This window comes from Zeus faber (genome assembly GCF_960531495.2).
Source record: "Zeus faber genome assembly, chromosome: 9".
NCBI classification, from domain to species: domain Eukaryota; kingdom Metazoa; phylum Chordata; class Actinopteri; order Zeiformes; family Zeidae; genus Zeus; species Zeus faber.
Window position 1 is genome coordinate 3,944,065 of NC_137197.1, and position 18,906 is coordinate 3,962,970.

The following is an 18,906-nucleotide window of genomic DNA, read 5'->3' on the forward strand; positions in this document are numbered from 1 at the left end:
CTGGATACGATGACTGGACCAAGCTCCTTGTCATGTTTAATTATAGAAACACTATCTTGGAAAAGTTTGTGAGTTGTGATTCTTATAAATCTATAACCTGGTTGGAACACTTTGTTTTAAATCCTCATTAGAACGGGCTGTAATTGGACGGGCCGGGTTAGGCAGGGTTAACTTAGTCATGTTCTCCAAGAGGGAATCGCCAAATAACCAGACAGCTCCGCCGTGCTGTCAGAATTAATTAAATGTAGATCACTATCACACCATAAGATAATTCAGCCTCTTTCAGCAGCTGTTCACTCCTGTTTGCCTCAGTGCAGTGTGTGTTCGCAGTGATTATTTTAATTGTGGTTATTTTATCGAATACTGCTGATGCCGTTTGTACTGTGATCCATAACAGGGTTGACAAGACACGGACAAGATTTCCGTGGTCTACATTCATTTTTCCAGAAACTTAAAGGAGATTTTCCTTTCATTTCATCCACGATACCGTGTTTTTTTTTAACGAAAGGCCGACTCTGCGGTGCCTTCTGCCCGCGCCCGCGGAATAGAAACTGACTCATTGAGTCGTTTCTACAACAGCAGAACTCGCTCCTGTTTTGGATTGTAATAAAACATTTAACATGGCAATCTCAATGGATTGAAACCAAATAGTCTTTGGGCAGAGTATTTGAGAGCTGGGAACCGTGATGAGTATCGCACTTGATGCATGGACAGAACATAACCCAGCACCAGCACCGTATTTAAAAGCCTGTTTTGGAATCCCCCCTCTCTCTTATGCATATAATTACAGCCTGCGTGATTTGAAAATTCCTAAGTCCTAATTTCTCAACGCTATTTGAACAAATATATAATGTACGAGCAAATACTTATAACCTAGACATATTTTGAGTCTTAATTAAAACAGGAAGAACATTTTGAAATGCTGAACCATCCATGAATGACCAGGCATGTTTCTGAGATGCTGATGGGAGTTTGCCCCGCGTGTGGACTGCAGCTGCCACGCCCTGCAGCGCCCTGCAGCGGCGTGCCACGCCCTGCTACGCCCAGCCGCGCCCTGCTACGCCCAGCCGCGCCCTGCTACGCCCAGCCGCGCCCTGCTACGCCCAGCCGAGCCCTGCTGTGCCCTGCAGTGCCCTGCAGCGCCCTGCGGTCACATGGAGAATCCAGCACGGTCCCTATTTTAGGACCATGGTGGCAGTTTGACGGTGGCACGGCCCCTGTTTCCAGTCGTACGTCCCGTGTGAACCGTGTGCTGCATGCTCTCTGTTCATCACCCAGGACACGGCATTACACTGGATAAAAACACGGCATCATCTTAATTCTCACATTCGCACCTTGATTTCTCATTTTTATGTTCAGAAAACCTTGAAAATAGAGACATTTCCAATTGAAGCAGGTTGATCCAGTGACTAATTTTTGCAGTGTACGTCATGTCGCTGAATTTGTTCAAAGCAACTGACAATGATTAAGTTTGTCATTAGTAGTGGAGGTGACATCACAACAGGAACGAGTTACATCGGCTCAGTCAGTTTTCTGCTGTTTCTTTGGGAGTGTTTTTTAGCATGAAGAGGATGCAGGTGGTGCAGGTGGGGTTTAACTGAAGAGATTTTAGATTTTAGAGTCTTAAGATTGCGACGACAAATGGACGGCAGTTCATCCGTCCTGACGCTGGGGGGAGCTCAGCCGGGGATGACAAGAGTCACGACCGGAATGATCGACTTTCGGACACCCCGTGGCGACGGTGTTGCTAGGCGACCGGCAGCTGTGTAGGATCGGAGTTGGGAATCTGACCAGCGATCAAGGATGCCGTATAGAGGGGCAGATCGATGCGCCGCCCCGTAGGCGAATACCGGCCTCTTAAATTTTGTTGCGAGCTAGTGCAGATTCACCAGACGGACTGCAGCGTTCTGGGTTGGCTGCAGAGGTCTGAGGCCCGACGTCTGACCAGAACGCATGTGGCTCGTTTATTTATTTTATAGTCCGGGGTCGTCTGCAAACGGACGACATCTGTAATAGATGCATCTGGCGGCTGTAGCCCTGGAGCTGTGGGGGTGTCGGTGGGCGGTCTACAGAGCCTGCAAGTGGGATCCAGGGATCCAGGTGACCGTGCGCCGGGAAAAACAACGCCTCTCACCTCCCCAAAAGGGACAGGATGTTCCCTGTGCAGCTTAGGTTTGTCGTGGGGAGGGGTAAAGAGGGAGAGCGCCGTGGAGACTGGGGGCGAGAAAAAGAGAACAAATGACATGAAACAAAGTGCAAATAAAAGCCTTGAATCGGAGAGTTACTCATCTCACACGAAGAAACCTACAATTTGCATGGAGGACAGAAGACATTTTCTCTGTAATCTGGCTCGTACAGTTCTGTGCGGTTCAGTGCACCCTAGAAGAAAGAAACAAGATCTGCCGTATATTTTTTCATATTTTCTTGCTCGTTAGGAATTTTCCAACCCTTTTCGGCGAATAGAAAAATAGAAGTGGAGAGAGATAGAGGGAGCGATAGAAAGAGAGAATTAAAGACCATGACTCTTTGGGAGGATTTTATTAAGTTTTCTGACATTTTTTGCTTGCACTAGATTATATCCTGCCTCCAAATTATATTCACTATTTACCTGATTGAATTTGCCCCCACTGTCTAGCCTTTCAATACAGCCATTCTGAAATTAAAGGACTTAAATAAAAGTAAGAAATGTCATGCACATGCATACCTATTTCCTCTTATTGGTGCACCACTCATTTTCTTTCTTTCTCTCTCTCTCGCTGTCATGCACACACACCCACATACAGTAATTCCAGCAGAGCCCATCGTGCACACACGGTCGACAAATTGATTATTGTGACATAAAACACAGAAGCTGTCAGAGCTGTCGGGTAAAAAGCTGTTCCCATACATTCGTAAAAAGCCTCATTGATTTTATCATTATTTATCGGGTTATGATGCAAACTTGGATTAGTGATGAAATTGTGTTTTTTAAGATGTGTGCACTGGTGCCAGAGCATTGGAACAGAAATGCGCTAATGAGAGCGCGAAGGAGAGCGTCCTTCCATCCCTTTCTGCAGAGGCAAATATGGATCTGACGCCATCTCTGGGTCCTTTCTGGGCACAGGAACACGATCCTACCTCCCCGTCGCAGGTCCCCCTGGATGCCAGCCTCCGCTCCTGTTCTCTAATCCAGTGCACCGTATTAAAGCTCCACATATTTAAGCCTCTGTTTCCGTGAGCGGGTGCGGCTCTAAAGGATACCGTGACAGCTTCGTCTCTCTCTCGCTACCTGCAGATTACGGTAACCAGTTTTCCCACCCGGTCATTTAATAAGGCCGGTTATAACGGCCTGGGGTGGGCGGTGGTCCGTGGTGGTCCGTGGTGGTCCGTGGGGGTCCCTGGTGGTCCGTGGTGGGCTGCTAGGAGCCGGGCACGTCGCTGGGCGAAGCTTGAAGGGCGGGCCCCGGGGGGACTACATGGTCCGAGGGCTTCCAACTAAAGGTCCTTTCTCTGTGAAGGTAGAGGCAATCGACCCTGGCAGGAGGGCCGACATCTCTGGCTGCCTCTACCTCCACCTCCGCGTTCCTCCACCCTCCCCCCCTTAGTGACTTTGGGTGCAAGCACGAGTATGTATATATATATATATATATATATATATATATATATATATATATACTGTATATACACTGCATATCGAAGCGCAGGGGCACAGTGTGCAAGGTCACCTTCGCTACATTGGGTTATAACTTCGACCTTTGCCTTTGCTTGTAGAGGACATCCATTTTTTATCCTGCCTCCGCAAAACAAAAATAATTAACCTGAATCCGAAACGAGGGATTGCTGATTCCCATTTTTTCAGGGTACCGAGGTGTAATATTTGGCCACTCGCCGCTACGGAGCTCTGATATGAACACACATTTTCGGTCTGGGTAATAGTGGAGCACGCCGGACGCTGTGTGCTTATTATTTGCTGTAATTGATTTATTCACCACCTTGTCGACACAGAAGGTGATGTGCCACTGAGTCGCAAAATGAATAAATGAAACTAGGAATCAGTGCGGCGAGGTCAGGTCATGATGGTATCGATTTACGTATCAAAGCCTTGCTTCAAAAGACGATATTCTGATAGGAGTCAATTCTATTGTTTAAATTCCACCGTGGATTTGAAAACTATCACAAATAAAATGAGTTTTTGTTCCTTGATATATTTTTGTTAATGCAAGTCGGTCTCATTATGGGATGTCTACATATCCGTAGTGAGTCGTAGGGTGAGTTGATCAGTTTGAATCCATATTCATCTCGAACCTTCTTTGTCCGAAACCAAATTGAGTCGTGAGGTCGTGCCCGGTTGCCCCCCGCCCCGACGCGTTGAAGCATTTTAATGAGTACGAGGACGCAGCGCATGCATCCCTGTGTCAGGGCCCACGCCCCTCTCGCTCTCTCACCGCGCGCGCCGCTCATCCTCCCCTCCCCTGTCGAGGGAAAGACACGAGGATTTGGAGCTTTGTGGAAGCAGCCTGGAGCAGCGTGCCGGCGCTTTCACGCGGGCCAAGCGTGGCGTCTTCCAAGGTTTCCACAGGCGGAGGAATGGCTGTAATGGCGCTCCTTCCCGCTCGCCCCCGCTGTATAAAGCACAGTATATCCAAGCGGACCGGCGTTGCAGTCATTAATCCACAGCGTGCCGGGGGTGCCTCAGCAGCACGTATGCATGCATTAAACAGCCTCAGAGAGAAATGGGAGTATGGGATGCAAAGCACAAAATGTGGCTCTGCGGGCGAGGGGCTGCGGTGGCGGGCGGTGGCCACTCCTGTTTGGCTGTTTGGCCGCTATATTAATGTCGCTAATTGTTTCCTTATTGGATGCGATTCAGTGAATCGTATTTGAATACCCTACAGGGTTAATTATAGAAAGGGTGGAGATTTATCTGCACTGATGGATGATAGTTTGGCCGGCAGGAATTCCAACATCAAGGCCTGGGGGAGGGATGGGAAGATGGGGGGAGATGGGGGAGGGAGGGGGAGATGGGGGGGAGATGGGGGAGGGAGGGGGATATGGGGGGAGATGGGGGAGGGAGGGGGAGATGGGGGGAGATGGGGGACGTTTTTACTTAAGATTTCAACACGTTGTGGAGCTGTTGCAGCAGCGGTTAAGTAACAGATTAGGAAGAACATGGAGATGAAACAGCATGTTTACCAGAGCCACCGAGCCTTCTCTAGCCTATCTAGAAATACCATATAATAAACTGTGTGTGTGTATATATATATATATATATATATATATATATATATATATATATATATATATATATACATATATGAGCAATATGTTCCTCATGTTGCTCATGTTGCTCATGTTGCTCATGTTCCTCATGTTCCTAATTGTCTTCATGTTGCTCATGTTTCTCATGTTCTTCATGTTCTTCATGTTCCTCATGTTGCTCATGTTCCTCATGTTCCTCATTGTGTTCATGTTGCTCATATTGCTCATGTTGCTCATGTTCCTCATTGTCTTCATGTTTTTTTTTTTTTTTTTTTTTTTTTTTGTTGCTCATGTTGATCATGTTGCTCATGTTGCTCATGTTGCTCATGTTCCTCATGTTCCTCATTTTCTTCATGTTGCTCATGTTGCTCATGTTCCTCATGTTCCTCATGTTCCTCATGTTCCTCATGTTCCTCATTGTCTTCATGTTGCTCATGTTGCTCATGTTGCTCATGTACCTCATGTTCCTCATGTTCCTCATTGTCTTCATGTTGCTCATGTTCCTCATGTTCCTCATTGTCTTCATGTTGCTCATGTTGCTCATGTTGCTCATGTTCCTCATTGTCTTCATGTTCCTCATGTTGTTCATGTTGCTCATGTTGCTCATGTTCCTCATGTTCCTCATTTTCTTCATGTTGCTCATGTTGCTCATGTTCCTCATGTTCCTCATGTTCCTCATTGTCTTCATGTTCCTCATGTTGTTCATGTTGCTCATGTTGCTCATGTTCCTCATGTTCCTCATTTTCTTCATGTTGCTCATGTTGCTCATGTTCCTCATGTTCCCCATGTTTCTTATCGTCTTCATGTTCCTCATGTTCCTCATGTTCTTCATGTTCCTCATGTTCCTTATGTTCCTCATGTTCTTCATGTTCCTCATGTTGCTCATGTTGCTCATGTTCCTCATGTTCCTCTTGTTCCTCATTGTCTTCATGTTGCTCATGTTGCTCATGTTCCTCATGTTCCTCTTGTTCCTCATTGTCTTCATGTTGCTCATGTTGCTCATGTTCTTCATGTTCCTCATGTTCTTCATGTTCCTCATGTTCCTTATGTTCCTCATGTTCTTCATGTTCCTCATGTTGCTCATGTTGCTCATGTTCCTCATGTTCCTCTTGTTCCTCATTGTCTTCATGTTGCTCATGTTGCTCATGTTCCTCATGTTCCTCTTGTTCCTCATTGTCTTCATGTTGCTCATGTTGCTCATGTTCTTCATGTTCCTCATGTTCTTCATGTTCCTCATGTTCCTTATGTTCCTCATGTTCTTCATGTTCCTCATGTTGCTCATGTTGCTCATGTTCCTCATGTTCCTCTTGTTCCTCATTGTCTTCATGTTGCTCATGTTCTTCATGTTCCTCATGTTCTTCATGTTCCTCATGTTCCTCATGTTCTTCATGTTCCTCATGTTCCTCATGGTGCCAAAAAACATGAACCTGGGCGCGGTGGCTCAACAGGCAACGTGTCAACGTTCATAAGAGAAGCAGACGCTCGGTGCCGTCGACCCTGTAACACCTTCTATTTCACCATAATAGACGCCTCTGCTTGTCTTTTATCTGCCGCTGCACTGACATCTTTGTCGGCCCACTTGAAAACCACGTCGCCTCGCCGGCGTTCACCTCGCTCTCCTACATTTCCTTCACATTTAACATCAAGAGCAGTGTTTCCGGCGCAGGTTCAGAGGCCCGACGCCGAGCACGCCGGCTGTTTGCATAGCAGCTCCCCCGCTGGGAGGGGAGGCCGAGGCACAGCACATGTGCTGGTGACATTTACTGCTTGTTTTTCAAGTTGCCGAGTCTTGCGTGTGCGTCTGCGTCTTAGTGAGCGCGGCTCCGCCTGTGATGGGGTGCGTTTCATCCCCCCCTGCGCCATGTGCTGCCCCCGTTTGGGGTCCGCAGGTCCTCCGCTGCATTGTTCCTCTGCCTCCTCCTCCCCCGTTGAGCGCCTCCCCTTCCCTCCCCCTTGCCTGGCAGCCAATGAGAGCCGGCGAGGGTTGCTAGGTAACTGTGCGGCTCAGCATGGCCGGGACTCTGACTCTGACGATGAGTTTGGCCCCAATTCATTCTTAGTTAAAACTGGCTCAGGGACCCCGCGAGCTCCTGCCTCCGCGCCCGACGACGGTGAGTTGCTTTTTCAAACTTTTGTTGCTTTGCCGCTGTCGGCCATGTTGTGTTAAAGGTCACGCGGGCGGCTGAACACACACGGTAGAAACTCTGAGCAGGATGCCCCGAGGCCAGGCTCCCACCTGGGGAAGGTTTGGACTCAGCACAAGATGTTGGTCTGTTTCAAGCCGCGTGAGAGGGAGCACCTTGCATTTACCTGCCAAGGGGGTTTTCAGGTGGCAGCGCCTCCTCCTTCTCTTCTTCTTTCTCCTCCTCCTCCTCTTCTTCTTCCTCTTCCTCCTCCTCCTAATCCTCTTTTTCCTCCTCCTCCTCCTCCTCTTCTTCTTCTTTCTCCTCCTCCTCTTCCTCCTCCTCCTCTTCTTCTTCTTCCTCTTCCTCCTCCTCCTCCTCCTCTTCTTCCTCCCCCCCCTCCTCTTCTTCCTCCTCCTCATCCTCCTCACCCCCCCTCTCCTCCTCTTCCTCCTCTCCCACCCCCCCTCCCTCCCCCTCCTCCTCCTCATCCTCCACCCCCCCCTCCTCCTTTTCCTTATCCTCCTCCTACCCCTCCTCCTCCTCATCCTCCACCCCCTCCTCCTCCTCCTCCTTCTCCTCCTCCTCTTCCTCCTCTCCCAACCCTCCCCCCCCTCCTCCTCCTCATCCTCCACCCCCTCCTCCTCCTCCCTTTCCTTCTCCTCTTCCTCCTCTCCCTCCTCTCCCTTCCCCTCCCTCTACTCCTCCTCCTCCTCATCCTCCACCCCCCCTCCCCTCCTCCTCGTCCTCGTCCCCGCATCAAAGTAAATGAGATGCAGGTGGTGCCTCCACCAGGTGTACCCCGCCTCTTTCTTCTCCTTGCAGTGTTTAATAATCACTTATTTTCTTGCTTAGCGACGGCGCGCGGCGCCCGGGGGGAGACGTTGTTTTCTATTTAGTTATCATGCCAAATCGATCGCACGCCGCTCTCATTTGGTTTTGGCGTTGGGGGCGATGGGATCCAAGCTGCGTAAGCGGTGTTTTCTCAGGGGGAGATCAGTCTTCATGTCACCTTTTTCATCCGCACATATCAGTTGTTTTCCTCCTATCGCCGTTGTTGCTGCGTCGCTCAGGTGGCAACGCGCGCGGCATCGATCACAACGGGCGCAAAGCGTGATGCGCGATGACATCACATCCCGCCTGGCGCTCACTTGACACCCGTCATGTATTCAGTGTCACTAATTCTTTTTTTGGCTTGGAATTTAGTCCTGCCGTACTTAAGGGGATTATTTTTTTGTTTTGCAGTCATTGCTGTGGAACCAATTGTTATCGGTTCATAGATTCTCTAATTCTTGCGAGGATTCGGTGTTCAGTGCCCAAAATTACTTCAGCACTTCAACTCTCAGAAATTATAAGCTCTCACACACACACAGACACACACACACACACACGCACACGCACGCACACCTTCACAGTGCAGCATCCTCGAGTGAAAAATGCATGAACATTTCAACTTTCCTTATAAAAAGAACGTGAGGAAACTGGATTCAGGATTACAGTCCTACAATTTTGTGCAACTCACAAAATATGATGCTGTAAAATTTCCGATAGTCGTTGTTTATAATAGCAACACATTCTTATTCCACTGCAATAACCACTGATGTTCCATGCGTACGGCTCAGGGCAATGTGTGATGTCTCAGCGTGGATGTCTTTCGCCGGAGCAGCTCCCTCCCTCTCCCGCCAGCGCTGCAAATGCAACAAAAACTAAAAATGGCCTAAATTATTGATCAGACCCAGCAGTTAACTCCCCACAAGGCGGAATTACATCAAACCCTAAAGTTCCCCGACGGCTTGGAAAGCCGGTAGGATGAGTTATTAATCCCGTCGCAAATCTCTCCCTAATTCCACAGCAGAGAAGATGCTGGTCACTGAGCGGTGACAGGGCTGCGTTCACGGCGGTGGGTGGTGGGTGGTGGGTGGGGGTGGGGAGGGGGGTCGGGTGGGGGTGAGGCGCGGCCTTTCCTGCCTCAGATTAGTCTGGTTACAATAGCACCCCGAGGTACAGCTTTTAGGGTGGCCCCGGGGCTGTCAGCGTGGGGTAGAGGGGCTGTAGAAAGGATCTCCCGGCGGCGTGAGGCCTGCCGCGCACACAGCAGCAAGCCCTGCAAACAGGGCGGAAGCAGCCACGTGATCCATCAATCCACATGACCATTCACCGAGTCACATTTTTGTAACACGATCATCGTGTCAAGTGATGTAGAGCATGTAACGGATTTTTTAAGCCTGGATCCAGGCCTTCGTATTGCATTAAAACAGTTATGTTTCAGACTGATGTGTGAACGCATTAATGAGTTGCAGTGTGTCTGTTTAGTTAAAAATAAAACACTGAGCATGGTCGTATGACACCAAATATGACACGTCGGGTTGTTGGATTGAGGCAGTAGTTGTCAGTCGCAGCCCCAGCTGCATGTTTCTCTGCGACGCAACGCCTCCTTTCCCCTCGTCTCGAGCTGCCGCGATGCCTGGAGCTTTACACCCTGATGCTCTGCTTCAAGGACCCTCGTACCTCATTGTCTTTTCCTGTAAATAAGCAGTAAATTATGCAGATTGCTCTTTCTTTGACTTCCCCACTTAACCGTTTTTTTCATTGTTTGGTCACAGAAAGTCATTGGCAGTATGCAGCCAATTACAATAAGAAAAAGACTCTCCACTATTTGTTCACTTAAACCCGCTAATGAGCCGTGCTCGCCCGCTCCGCGCCGTCCCTACAACGCATCCAAATGACTTTACGTCGGGGGCTCGCTGCTTCCGTTTATCCAGGCCTGCGTGCGCAGACTTGCATGTGTTTTTTTCCGATAAACAGGGGTTTTCAAATGAACCGTCGGGGCACTTTCATTGGTTGGGAATGTCCATTTGCCCGGCTGGGCCGGATTTGTGTGGAGGGATTGCGGCCTATTTACCCTTAAGAAGATTTTGAGATAGATACTCAGTGAGCAGAATGTGACTTCCTGGAATGGTGCGTTTCCTTGTCTATGGAATGTGATCCGTCCTCAAGGCCTCAAAGATATCGAGGTCTCATGCATACAGCACATAACTTGTAAGTTGTAAAATGAGTGCATTAAAAAAGAGCATGATGTTGTAACATGCCCTCCTGCGTTGAACTTTACGATTTTTTTTATTCAGGGCTTTGTGCGACGGCACGGCTGATGTGGTTAGTCTGGATTTCTATCAAGTTTGGAGTCTCCGGTGAGGGGTGAACTTGAATGGTTTGCAGTACTTTTTGGTTGATAAAGGGGCTAAATGTCACCAAAGTATGTGGACCTGGATTTAGTATGCGTCTCAGGTTGTTCACAGGGAATTACATGTGCAGGGAAGCTAATTCAAAAGCCGCCACAGCAAAAATGACTGGAATATAAAATCACATCAAACTCATCACACAGGTCAGTCGTCGGCGAAATATTCAAATTCAGAGATGACGCGGTGCGGGAAAATATTTACTGTTTAACCACGAGTAAACAGCTGCAGAGAACTATGTATGCCTAAAATAATTGCCTCATAGTGCAGCCGCTGCCCTGGAAAACAGGTGGCGTTACACCACCTTGGATTACATTTGCTCAATGTCATCCTCAGCCCACGTACAGGACTCTAAATGTTCTGCTAAATTTCGTAAAGGATAAACGCTCAGAGCAGGATCTGGTTATTCACTTTGGAAGCCTGCGAGGCGGCCGTGTTTATCTTTCGCAGGATCCTGTTTGTGCTTGAGAAGAATGGTGAGCCAGGGCTTCTGCCAGGCTGACGAAGCTGCTCGCTCAAGCCTGCAGTCCCCTTTGTGGAGCATGTGTTTCACTGTGGCCCCTGGCTTTCTGCGGGGGCCTTCTACCCGGGGAGGCTGCCAGTGGGGGCCCGCCGCCACGCTGAGCCCCGAGATCTGAGACACTGCAACCTCCTTGTATTAGCATTTGTTAATGCAGAACAGCGTGGGGCCCCCGCGAGTCTCGGCTTTCAATGCAGCGGGGCTCCCCCGGTGAAATGGGCCAGCACAACAGCTCCTCACAGCTTAGCGGACAGGAATGCTGAGCTGGGTGGAAGGCCCGGGGACGCGGCGGTGTGCGAATTCAAATAAGGCTTCATTTGAACTGCTTAATCATCTCCCGTGTCAGCAAGGAGAGAGCAAACGTGGTTAAAAGAGGGTCACCCCGGAAAGTAATTTAGCCACAGACACTGTGAGGAATGAAGCGATCTGAGGCTAAATAATTTAACGGGCGGCACATGGCACCCACTCACAATGGCCCTGTCCTGGGCATATCTGACATTCTGTTCTGGCTTTGACTCGGAGGCACGACAGGAGGGAGTTCTTTCCCTGTTAACCCTTTCATCCACCTTTGTTTTTTTTTTTGTTTTTTTGTTGCATCTATATAGCCGACGTAAAAAAAAAAAAAAAAAAAAGAGAGAAAACCGGCGTTTAGGTTCATAATTCCAGCTCAACGTTCCAAACGCTCGTCCCCGGATCGGATTCCCCACAATGTCTGACGAAGCACATATGTTAAGTAGGGGAGACGGTCCTACCTCAGCGCCTTACGTCTGCAAACAGCTGTTGTACCACTGCTGCATCTCTCTCCTCTCTGTAATACAAATGCATTGCAACAAGAGGTAATGGAGCCGTAAACGCCGACGCTTTGGTCCGAAGTGGCCGTTAATGTCACCGACAATCACTATACTCCGAGTGCCTTTGAACACGGGAGAAGCAATCGAAAGCCGTTTCACCCACGTCGGGTTTTTTCCAGATGAACTGGACGCAAAAGGCGATTTGTCCCGTGTGATTTGTGCCGCCGCTCAGCGATGCACAGAGCTCGCGGTTAATGCTTTTTCACCGAGCTACGTACCTTCCCATGGAGATGAAGGGAGACGCACGACTTGGGCGCCGTGGAAATTGTGGACCATTCTGTGGCCGCTCTTAAAAAAAAAAATCTTTCGACCTCCTCGATAGATAAACGGAGGGTTACTGTACATACAAAGCAGCGCATGTGCAGCCGCTTGGCTTGCTTTTAGCGAGGCAGTTCAAAGAATGACAGAAAATCCATTTGATTTCAGAATGGGGGAGATGCAAGCATATGCCAGGGCTGCTCCTAATGGATTGGGTTCCTGCAGTGTGGGATAATCCCCAGAGTAAAAAAAAAAAATAACAGTCTTTTCTCTGCAAGGGTTTTTTTTTTGCCCTATTGTGACGGTGTTGATGTGTTCTTGTGCTGGTGGTGGTGGTGGTGGTCCAGAATCCCCCCCCACCACCACCACCACCCCTTGTTGTTTGGCCCCCCGTGGACAGAGCCAGCGCAGGGCTGTTTCATCCCCTCCATGCGTTGGTGCTACCTGTTACCTCTCAAATGAGTCCAGGGAAGACAGCTCGTATTCCCCCATGGCTCTTCCCTTCACTCTGCTCTAATAGTGGAGGAAACAGCGGCGCCAGCAGCCGAGACGCAGCTGGCTCCACCGCCTCCGTGACGGATTTTATTTGTATTTTTAAAGACAAATGCTGCTCAGGTGGAAATTTTCTGCCTATGATTAGCCATAGGGATTGCAGCGGTAAACAAGGTTTTAATGATTTATCTGACCGGTGGATGGCTCTTGATTAATTTTTGGAGCCGAACGCCTCACGCACCAGTGTCCCGATGGCTCGTCATATCGCTTCATTCTGTCATGTGTGACCGGCGATCTGCAGACTCCAACCAGTGTCGCCATTCAGGATCAGGCCATCTCCCCCGACCATGCACCGTGCAGTGGCACAGACGGGGTCGGTTGTGGTGCTGCAGATGGAGAGTCAAAACCATTCGACGTGTGAATAAGTGTTTGGGCTCGAAAATCGAGCAAATTGAACGTTGGATTTCGAACTTCGAAATCACAATCAGGTTCGGGATTCTGCCCCGTACTCTTGTGGGTAATATTGTCCGACATTGTCGCCATATTGCGGCGGTCAAGATGTAGTGTGAGCTGGGGGGCGCAGCTCCGAACCCACTTGGAGTCGCCGCATCCCTCAACGCACACTGCACCGCCCTCCTGGCACGATGCCTGCAGGAACCAAATCCAAATAGAATTTGAAAATTACAAAATAAAAGCAACAAAGTTCATTATAAGCTCACCCATTTTGTTGCACAGTGAACGCACATTAGGGAGAAATATTCCCGGTAACGGTGTTGAAGTCGCTCCGGAGACACACGGTGCACCGACGTGTTTCACTGTGTGTACAAGTTATGGGATCGAACCTTTGACCAGAATGTCCAGTCATTCCACAGATGTGGAGAGGAAAGGGGATAAACCCGACCAACGCCGACGGAACGTCCTCGAGCGCAGAGGACCCAGATCCCAACCACCGGGATCTGCGATCTGCCCCGCAACAGAGCAGCAGCAGGAAACGGAGTAAATTAAATACATCTAGAGATTTGCTTTGTCTGTAGAAAAGATGGCTCTGATCAGAGCTGCAGGTAATAATTTGCCTTTTACCACCAACGTTCCACTCTCACACTCTGGCAAAAATAGCATCTGTTTTTTTGCGGTTACTTTGGTGAGTAGTGTAGTAGTGTAATAGGTAACTTATTGTTTGCTATTCTAAAGTCTAGCTTTGCTAAAGCTCTTTACGGTTTAGTTCGTTGTTTAGATATTCTCATAGTTTTGGTTATTATTTATAGTTTTTAATATTCAAATAAAAGTCACTCGTTGAGAAGCAAGTGTTTTTCTTTACAAATCAAGACTCGATAGTCCGTCAGTGCTGAAAACAAATACATATGTTTAAATCAAAAGATGAAATGGAATCATGACCTTGAAACAAAAGTCAAATTGAATGGTGGATTTGGAGAATCGTGAGACCCCTAATATATAATGTTAAATGTGTGTGCATAATAAAGAAATAATATATCACATATTATGTGATGTACATTTGCAGTTGTATTTTGTTAAATAATCACAAGGAATCATATTATATTTTTCAATATATTCCAAGATATGCTTATTCCTTAAGAGTTACTACTTAACACATTTCTATGTTACACATTCTGTAAGAATAATAATACAAAATGCAAAATTCATCGAACTGTTTTGCTGCAGCAGATTTAAACACGGGCAAGAATTGTCTCTTAACCTTTTTTCAACATCATACAGTGGAGGTTATCTCCTGGGTGGAGGGGTGGGGTCCTTGCTAATGAAGTGGATTTGCTGTAATTACTTTTCAAAGAGCGGCCTCAGAGGGGCTTAAGCAGTCCGTGCATCTGCTGGAAGGAAAAATGAAATAGCGCATTCCCAGACTGAACGCTCTCTGTGCCGAATGCCATGTCAAAGTTTGGCCATTGTGGCGACGTCCCTTTTCTCTGTCGCTCTGATAACAAATGAAACTTCCTTTCTTGCCAATTTCGTTGTGCGGAGCAGGTCAATAGAAAACCATTTATTTCTCCTGTCCTTTGGATGGTTGTGAATAATTGTTGCTGAATCGCCGCATCTGCTCGGGTGGCGTCGCCCTGCCCTTCTGTCTCGCAGACGGTCTTGTCGCTCGTGTTTCTTGTTCGTCTTCCACAAAAATAGTCCTCATTACTTACTGTACCGGGCTGGTGGAGGGCTCCCGGTTGGACAGGGGCGAGCGCCGTCTGAAGAGGCCGCTGTCAAGTAGAGAATGTAAATCAGGCTGTGGATGCAGCAAGTCTCTCTGTGTGGGTTTTTCTCGAAAGCTGAACCTGCTCTGTTAACGCCAATGATGAATGGTCAGTGGCGTTTGTTTCCAGCCGTATTTATTCAGGGAAATCCCATTGAGAACACCGTCTCTTTTACATTTAAATCGGACAAAGGAAAATTCACATAATATACCGGTAGTGTACAAGAAGTCTTGAAAATTAACCGACAGATCATAGACCTCGACCATAGACATACAGTATATATAGAGTGTATATACATAAATATATATATATAGCAGTCTCAAATCCATCCAAAAGATCAACAAATACAAAACAAAGTAATGGTACAGTTTTATGAATGCATTCTATGTCGGGCTCATAATGCATGGCCGTGTTCAAAGCATTGTTTTTGGGGGTTTAAGTACTGACTAAAAGTAGAATTAATTGCATTCTAACTTTACCGAGAGAACACACACAATCAAGGAGGGCCCGGTGCTTCGGTTTCAGCTTCTTACTTTTGTTGATTTATTTATTAGATTATTTTTCTGTTTATTAGCTTTGTAATTGAGCCCCAAAGATGCTCAAATGGTTTAGTCCCAGGGAAGTTGAAATGTTTTCTCGTTTCTACGTGAAGCCTTTTCTCGGGGGAAGCCCCCATGTGTGCTGAGCCACGCCCCTTAAGGCTTTCCCAACGTCCCACCCTGGACGGAAGAAAGTGGCAGAGATAAAAACTATTTATGAATTGCTTATGGGAGGTTTTGTAAATCTCAGGATCTCTGTATGTCTATGGTCGAGGTCTATGATCTGTCGGTTCATTTTCAAGACTTCTTCTACACTACTGGTATATTATGTGAATTTTCCTTTGTCCAATTGACATCACAACCTTAAGGTATTGTATTACAAAACATGATATGCGATAATGCAGGGGTCTCAAACTCAACCTGGACAGATTGAGCTCTCCTGGGGGGGGGGGGGCATTATTATTGTTCTTCTTCTTCTTCTTCTTCTTCTTCTTCTTCTTATTATTATTATTATTATTATTATTATTATTATTATTGATAATAATAATAATAATGATATTACTACTACTACTACTACTACTACTACTACTAATAATAATAATAATAACAATAATAATAATAATAATTAATAATTGTGTACAATAAAATGAAATAAATGTAGAAAAGGCTGTTCAAAATAGTAAATATGCAAGTCCTTAAAAAAATTTGCTATATTCTATTTCATTCAGTTTGAGATTCTGAAAACATTAAGTACAATTGTATGCAGTAATTATGCAATTAAAATAGATTTTATGGCCAAATTTAAGAATATATTAGAAACATGTAGCTGGCCGCATCAAATTGTGCGGTGGGCCGGACGTGGCCCCCGGGCCTGTAGCTTGAGACTCCCGCGGTAATGGGTATTACTGTACTGTAGTTTTGTTCATTTTTAACCATCCCTAGAGTCACAAAATGCAGACAGTTATTTTATGAATTCATGCAAGGTCAGTATAGATTCCTTCATCGAGCAGAATCTGTACAATATTTCTTCCAGGTGCCACCAGTGTTCCTCTGCCCCCGTTCCCCAACACTAACTGTATTGCCAGAGGTAGTGGACTATTTCTTCGCCAGCAGTTATACAGTTCTGGACTTCTTAGCATTTGCACATTTGTCCTGGTCATATATTTCTGCATTTCTGTGCTCTCCCTGTATGGAATTAGCATATTCCTATAAATGGTTTTTGGGATCAGGTACATTACAAAGCAGCGGGGTTGTTTGGAGGGGGGGGCGCGCGAGGGGGGCATCACAGGGTCTGCGGTATTAGTCTCTCACCGGTCTATTCCTCATCAGGACCCGGTGCGTCCCGCTCGCAGCGCCAGGGCTAATTACCAGGGCGCCATTGTGCGAAAGTGCCTTTGCACGGAACCATCTGTCATCTGCAACAGACAAACGATAGACCGCTGCGTCGGCAATGAAAAGAAATGAGAAGTCACCGCATTTTTGCTGGAGCGTCGTCTCGTAATAACTGCAGGCTGTGAGCTCCAGAGACACGGTCTGCTCCCTCCTTTCTGTTGAAGCGCGAATAAACACCGCGCACCAAAGTCTGATCTGTTGGAATAATTCCCTGGGAGTCGCAGTCAAGTCGGTTCAAGTCGACATGTGTGGCCGTCAAACTGCAGCCCGGAGTCAGACGACCCCCCATTTCCAATCCCGGAAATCTGTCGTGCGTAGGAGCGCATGGCGCCCAGCGAATCTGAAACTGTTGATGTGCCCCCGGAGCCTGTGGCTCTTGAAAAGCGTTTAGGGAGCGTCTTTAACACTTGCCTTGGGGATTAGATGCAGAACACTTGATTTGAGTCCCTTGTGTGTTTTTCTCCTTGCTGTTCCATCCTGTGGCGGTGCTTCTCAAGCTTCTCCTCCACAACACAATAGGTTATCTCGCTGCTGTCAGTTCAACCAAACATGGTATTACTCCTGTCTCTGAATGCCCTCAGCCTGCAGCTCAAAGTGGCCCTTACAGGGTCATCAATTTGTTGTGATTATCGGGAAACCAAATCGTTGCCTCTGCAGAGGTTTTCTCCACAGAGTCCATCCAACATGCAGGTGTTTCGTGTTATCTTGTGCAGTACTGTTATGCCGTGGCAGCGAGGGAAATTTGCGAATGCATTATTATTTTGTAGCTGTAACAGTCATGTCCTATTATTTTCAAGTGGCCCATGTCATTCAAGCAGCATTATATTCAAAAATATATAAAAATAATAAAAAATAATAAAAAGTATGCTGAACTGTTGTGAGGGTTGGATAAAATCATCTTGCCTGGTTGGTTGAACTGCAGTACTTCATCGGATAATTGCAAACTCCTGGAGGGATGCGGAATACGTATGTTTTTACCAAGATACCTGCCTTTTTTTTTGCCTTTTCGTTTATTTGGGTTTTCTACCATAGCACAAAGTACAAGTACAAACAAAGTACACAGTTGATAGTGCAATGAACTTTATATTTAGCTGAACAGAAATAAATCAAAATGAACAGTTTAAATGGCAGTAGATCTGTTTATTGGTGCGAGCGGGTGTTGCTCTGATACCACAAAATAAACCTTTACTGTGTCTATATTTCAGTCCCTCGTCTTTAAATTGCCAATTTAGTGTCGTGGATATCTGTGAAATAAAGCAGGCTCGCCTCGATACGGAGGACACGCCGCACTTTCACTCTGTGTGATTGTGGGACTTCATTGATTGATGAATGGCTTTGCAGATGTGGAAACAAATGGCAAGCGAGTAGGAAGGGCCATAAGTGCGTTATCCGGCGAAGCCCAGGGAGGATCCAATTGTGCGTTGGAGACGGATGGGTGGGCCTCGTCTTTCAGACGGTAAATTGAATCCCCGCACGCCCTGAGGTGCTAAGTGACATAAGTATGACGATAGACCTGCCCATTAAGGAGAAATTCATAATTGTACTTCTGCTAAGGATTCTGCCAGACCCTTGGCCGCCCATAATAATGTCTAAAGAGTTTGACGGGGCTATTTAATTCCAGCTTGCCAGGACAGATCGTCGACAGTGGAAGGAGGTGTTGGGTTGGTGTGTGTCCATTAGGTAGAAGGAGTTAATCTTCATGAGGGGAGAGGGCAGCACTGGACCGCGAGATCGGAGAGGCAGGAGTGGAACAAACACAGGGAATTAGTGCTGGAAAGGAACTGGGCGAAAGGCAAAGGAAGAAAGATCAGTCGAGTTTCAGCACGGAGCGGAGCCCTCTGCGCGATGGTGAAAATCCCGAAAATGAGAGAGCGCTCCGAGTTGGCATCGGGTCGAGAGACGGCAGGAAGCGATGCCGCGTTCCACCGGACCTCGTAAGAAACTGTACAGGGCATCAGATCTGCAGAGGAGCTCAAAACGTTATACGTGTTAAAATAAATAATAATCTCAAGAGGCCGTTCACCATGTTGCCGTGACG

At 47.3% G+C, this 18,906-nt stretch overlaps 1 protein-coding gene across 2 annotated transcripts in view; it reads left to right on the forward strand.

Annotated features, from left to right (window-relative positions):
* Positions 1-18,906, forward strand: part of tenm4 (teneurin transmembrane protein 4) — a gene marked incomplete at its 5' end in the record, with an annotated part of 153,900 nt that overhangs the window by 26,583 nt on the left and 108,411 nt on the right. The window contains one exon of one of the 2 annotated variants that reach the window (XM_080006450.1): positions 7,128-7,349. The exons of the other annotated variant lie outside the window; for it this stretch is intronic. Within the exon in view, the coding sequence (XP_079862576.1) occupies positions 7,128-7,349 (222 nt within the window). The remainder of the gene's footprint in view (positions 1-7,127; positions 7,350-18,906) is intronic. 2 annotated transcript variants of the gene reach the window in all.